Below are 5,903 nucleotides of genomic sequence, written 5' to 3' on the forward strand. Positions count from 1 at the left end.
AAATTTTAGGAACTAGAATATATTGAAAAATAAGTAATTATTATAAAAAAGTATAAAACAAATTATTTTTTTTTTTAGCAAAATTAATATATTAAATAATTAATATATTAATATATTTTTTTATTTATTTAATTCACGAAAAGATGGTAAAAAATCATTTCCGTATATTAATTTTTTCGATGTTTTCTCAGTAAACTTTATCACAAATTAATTAAAAAATAGAATAATAGTAAAGATATGTAACAAAATAGAAAGATGCATATTATTTTCTTATATTATGAAATACTATACATTCGTTTCTATACATTAATATAATAGCAGTGTAGAAGTATGATAGAGATCTTAAAACTATTATAAAAGGATATAATACTTATTTTCTTTTATTATTTATATCCTTATTATATTATATTATATAATATAATATTTCTCAATATTCCTTAATATTACTTATAAAATAGTAACAGAAGTATTATTAGATAAATTATTATTAGAAAATTAAATTATTGAAACAGAAAAAATATACATATTTTATCTTTTTATTCAATTGAAATATTGAAATATTAATTTTACAACAGATGCTGGATTTGGTGGAACTAGTGGACAATTCGGTGGACCTACAGCTAGCAATCAGTATCTACCACCACGTAACAATTATCGGAAATAATCGATTATATCATGCATCGTCATAATATAAAAAAATACCTGACAAATCTCCCGAATGCTGGGCGACAACCGTCACGGACCTCTCTTATTTTTATAGCTTTTTTTTATTTTTTTTTATTTCTTAATAAACTATTCAATATATTTACACCACTCACAAGTCACATGCACATTTTTATATATAATCACCTCACTGGTATTTAATGATATATAATATGATATATATATATCAATTAAGATAATTTAATAATTTTTTTCTTTCTTAAGCGCACGAAGTTTGTATACGCGCGTAGTTATATATACATTTATACTTTTGTATATGGTAATTTTTCTATTATTCTATATACGCTTGTACTTTCTGCTAAGCGATCGTCAAACTTATACATATGTTTTTGTATATGTATTTATATACGAGCTTAATGTAATACATGAATGGAAATACTTTCTTTATTTAATTGATGTTTCTTTCTTTTGAGTTATTCCATTACCTATTATTATAGTTTTTTTATTTTTTTTATTTCTATATGTTATGTTTTTGAATATTGTCTTTTTTATTTTCTTTTTTTTGCAAACTTGGACAGTTCTTGTATCAATATAAATAAAATAAAAAATATTTGTAAATAAATTAAAAAATAGAGAAATATTTTTCTTAATTATTTAAAATTATTTACTATAAAATAGTTCTTTAATAACAAGATATAATATATAGAATAAGATATATATATAAGAATAAGAATTACGAATTAACGCCATCTTCAGTGTATCTTTAAAAAGATAATTTTTTTATAGAAATTTTTTATCATTCCAGATGGTAATGACGATCAATTCTTGTCCTATTTCTATCCTTATTTATTTTTTATCTATTATTTGTTATTTTTATCTGATTTATGTATCATTTCGGAGATGATTAATTTTAATTTTATCTTTGTCCTTTTCTAATTTATTTTTTTTTTGGCTATTATTGTCCTACGAATTTATAAATGATATCAAATGGTATCTAATTTCTGATTAATCTTTGTTATATTAAAAATCTTTACAGAATCTAATGTATCCAAATTTTATATATCCTAAGTATTTTTGAAGAAATGTTTTTCGCATTTTTATAATAAATAAAATATAGAAATATAGATATAGAATGTAATATGTTTTTCCATTTTTATTCAAAAGTTATTAAATATAATATATTTTAATTATAATATATTATATTTTAATTTTTTCGTATGGCTGAAGTAATAACAGAATCGACGTTCCAACCAATCAGAGAATCGCAAAAACTGCGATGAAATGAAGTAGTGCGCATCATAGTGCGCATAGCGTCAGTCTACAATTGTTAATTGTGGTGACAGATTGCGTTTTACCGGTAAAAGTGTATAATTTCATAAAATTTTTATTAATAAAGTATTATATCACGATTATTACAATATTAAGCTTGATTATAGATTATTAAATTTCGTTTAATGCGTTCGTATAATCATTATTATATCAGAATTGAATGTTTTTATGCATTTATTATCGTTTAATTGGAACTTCGAATGTGGGATGGATTTGAAAATGTAATAGTTTTTGTATACATGATAAGAAATAATTCAACAATTTTCATATTAATATGATAAGATTTTATTTATTTTAATAGAAATTTTATTTCTATAATTATCATAAATTTCTTTTGTTTTTTTATTTATATAAAAATGGAAATAGCTAAATCATTTCAATAAATTCTTATGTACATTTTTTACATATTTTCATGTACATATTTCTTAAATACGTGTCATACGTTTTACTCGTATGTTAATGTTTCTGAAATTTCTAATGTTTCTAATGTTTCTAAAATTACTTACTTGTTTTAATTGTACGTTCAAAGCAAATCCAATGTTCAAAACATTTCTTATAACAGAAAGTTGATGGTTCGTGTTTATATCATGTTAGATGTGTGACTTGTTGATATATCCCCTCTCCAATTTGTAATTCGATATATTGAAATCGCTACGCGAGGTATCAGTCTGTTGTCGAAACTTGTAATGATTGATCTTTTACAATACATTGTAGGTATTTATATTTCTATAATATTATTATAAATTATTTAACATTATTTTTTTATTTTTGACATTATTATTTTATTAATATGTGTTATTGAATTATTTATTGAATATTATTATAATTTTAATTGAAGATAATTTTTTAAAGAATAATTTATTCTTATTTTTTATTCTTTTAATTAATCATAATTACAACATATTATGAGCTTTTGAAATAAAATTTGAATTCAGTTATTATTTTATTTTATTTTATTTTAATCTTATGCAATATTAGTTAATTGTTATGTTAAATTTTTTTTTATTTTTTTTTCTAATTCAATTAATTCACTTCACTTATATAAATATATAAATAATATAATACAAATAAATCACTTCTAATTCATATTATTACACATTATGTGAAATTTTTTTTTAGATTTAGATTTTTTTTAATTTTGAAATTAAATCCTTCTCTTATTTTTTATTCCTTTTTTATCCTATAATAGTTTTTAATTTTTATGTTATCTTTTTTTATGTTTGTACATTTATTTATCATTTACATATTATAATATTAAATTCTTTTATATATTAAAACAGATAAAAAAAGAATTTAATATTATTATATATAAATAATGAATAAAACATAATAGAGAAAATATAATATAGAAGTTAGCTATTTCAAAATAAAAACAAATTGGAAGATAATAATAGAATTTATATAATATCAAAGTTAAAAAAAATCTAAAATAACTAAAATAAAAATAAAAAAAAATTTAATAGAAATATTATTTAAATAAAAAAAACATTTAAACAAAATAATTTAATTTAACAAATTTATAATATTAAATTTTTCTTTTTCCAATTTAACTTATATTAAATTCTTTTTTGATGTTTTGTAACTTTAAAATTAAATTCTTTTTTAATATTTCAATTTTTTTTTACTTTATAGTAATTAATTTTTATATTATATTCTTTTTTTATGTTTGTATTGTATTTATTCATTATTTATATATTATAACATTAAATTCTTTTATATGTTAGAAAATATAAGAAAAGAATTTAACATTTAAATAATGAACATTAAAAAAAGATATAATATAAAAATCATTATTAAATAAAAGAAATTGAAACATAGGAGAAAAATTTAATCTTAAAATTAAAATAATTTAAAAGAATTAAAACATAAAAAAGGAATTTAATACAAATATATTATCTAAATCAAGATAATACATAAACATTTCAACAAAACAATTAAATTTATCAGATTTACAATATTCAATTCTTTTTTTATATGTTGCAATTTTGTTAAATATACTACATTATCATGTTAAATTTCTTTTTTTTTTTTTCTAATTCAATTACTGTTAAATTCTTATGTTAAATTCTTTTTTAATGTTTTAGTTCTTTTAAATTAATTAATTTCTTCTTTTATATTTCAATTTTTTTAATTCTATAATAGTTAATTTTTATATTAACTTTTAATTATATTTCCTTTTCTGTTTCATTTATTATTTATATATTACAATTAAAATTTTTTTTTTATATATGTTGTTTTGTTTGATTTAATTATTTTTGTTATGTGAAATTTTTTCCTTATGTTTTTATTCTTTTTAATTTAATCAATGAATCTTTATAATTTTTTTAATCAACATTTATTTTAAATTCTTTTTTGATGATTTAAATTTTTTTTCTAATTTTGACATTAAATTCTTTTCGTATGTTTCAAATCCTTTCTCATTGTATAATAGTTTAACATTTATCTTATATTCTCTTTTTATGCTTTACTAATTATTTATGTATTACAATATTAAATTCTTTTTTTATATATAGTAGCTTTGTTAGATTTACATAATTGTTATGTTGCAACATGTAAAAAAATTTATTATTATAACATATAAATAATGAATAAATATACAAACATAAGAAGACAATATAACATAAAAATTCACTACTATAAAACAATAAAAGATTGAAAGAAGAAGAATTTAATCTCAAAGTTAATAAAATCTAAAAAACTAAAACATAAAAACAAATATTTAACAGAAATATTACTTAAATTTAAGTAATATAAAAATGTTTAAACAAAACAAATGTGGAAATTAAATATAGCAAAATTTACAATATTAAATTCTTTTCTTATATACAGGTTTGTTATATTTAGTTAAGTGTTATGTTAAATTTCTTTTTTGTTTTCCTTTTTTTCTAATTCAATTAATACTTATATTGAATTTCTTTTTGATTTCTTTTTTTAGCTTTTTTAGATTTTTAACTTTAAAATTTCAAATTAAATTCTTTTTTAATATTTCAATTCTTTTTTACTTTATAGTAATTAATTTTTATATTATATTCTCTTCTTATGTTTCTATTGTATTTATTTATTATTTATATATTATAACATTAAATTCTCTTATATATTGTAATGTATAAAAAAAGAATTTAATATTGTAATACATAAATAATGAATAAAACATAAAATAGAGAATATAATATAGAATTTATTTATTTTAAAATAAAAAAAATTGAAATATAATAAAAGAATTTAATTAATCTCAAAGTTAAAATAATCTAAAAGAACTAAAATAAAAATAAAAAAAGAATTTAACATTTAAAGAAATGTTATTTAAATCAAGAAAAACGTTTAAACAAGGTAATTAAATTTAGGAAATTTACAATAATTTTACAATAATTTACAAAATTTTTTTTTATATATGTTTTTTCTAATTCAATTAACACTTATGTTAAATTCTTTTTTGTTTTAGATTTAGATTTTTTTTAACTTTGAGATTAAATTCTTCTCTTATGTTTTAATCTTTTTTTATTTTATAGTAGTTAATTTTTATTTTATTTCCATTTTTTATGTTTTATTTATTATTTATGTATTGCAATGTTAATTTTTTTTGTATACATATTTTTTTCAATTCAATTAATATATGTTTTAATTTCTATTCATATTCTTTAAATTTTTTAAATTTGTTTAACTTTTATGTTATATTCCTTTTTTATATACCAATTCAAATATCAATTTCAAATTTTGTTCATATCAATATAAAATATCTTATTTATATTTCATATTTATATAATAAAATTCATTATTTATATTTCAGTCTTTTCTAATTTCTTTGAATCTTATTAAAGGAAATAATATTTTTATATTTTTTTAGATTTAATTAATTGTTATGTTAAATATTCTTTTGTAGTTTTCTTTTAGATTTTTAATTTATATTGTTT

General features: G+C 16.9%; 1 protein-coding gene across 1 annotated transcript in view; it reads left to right on the plus strand.

The window, feature by feature from the left end:
• The window catches only part of LOC102671152 (pro-resilin-like), a 4,011-nt gene extending 3,219 nt beyond the window's left edge, over window positions 1–792 (plus strand). The window contains exon 4 of the mRNA XM_006607337.2: window positions 576–792. Coding sequence (XP_006607400.1) covers window positions 576–664 — 89 coding nt within the window. The 3' untranslated portion in view covers window positions 665–792. The remainder of the gene's footprint in view (window positions 1–575) is intronic.
• Window positions 793–5,903: the final 5,111 nt, after the last annotated feature.

The sequence above is a fragment of the Apis dorsata genome, unplaced genomic scaffold, assembly GCF_000469605.1.
Source record: "Apis dorsata unplaced genomic scaffold, Apis dorsata 1.3 scaffold_4, whole genome shotgun sequence".
NCBI classification, from domain to species: Eukaryota; Metazoa; Arthropoda; class Insecta; order Hymenoptera; family Apidae; genus Apis; species Apis dorsata.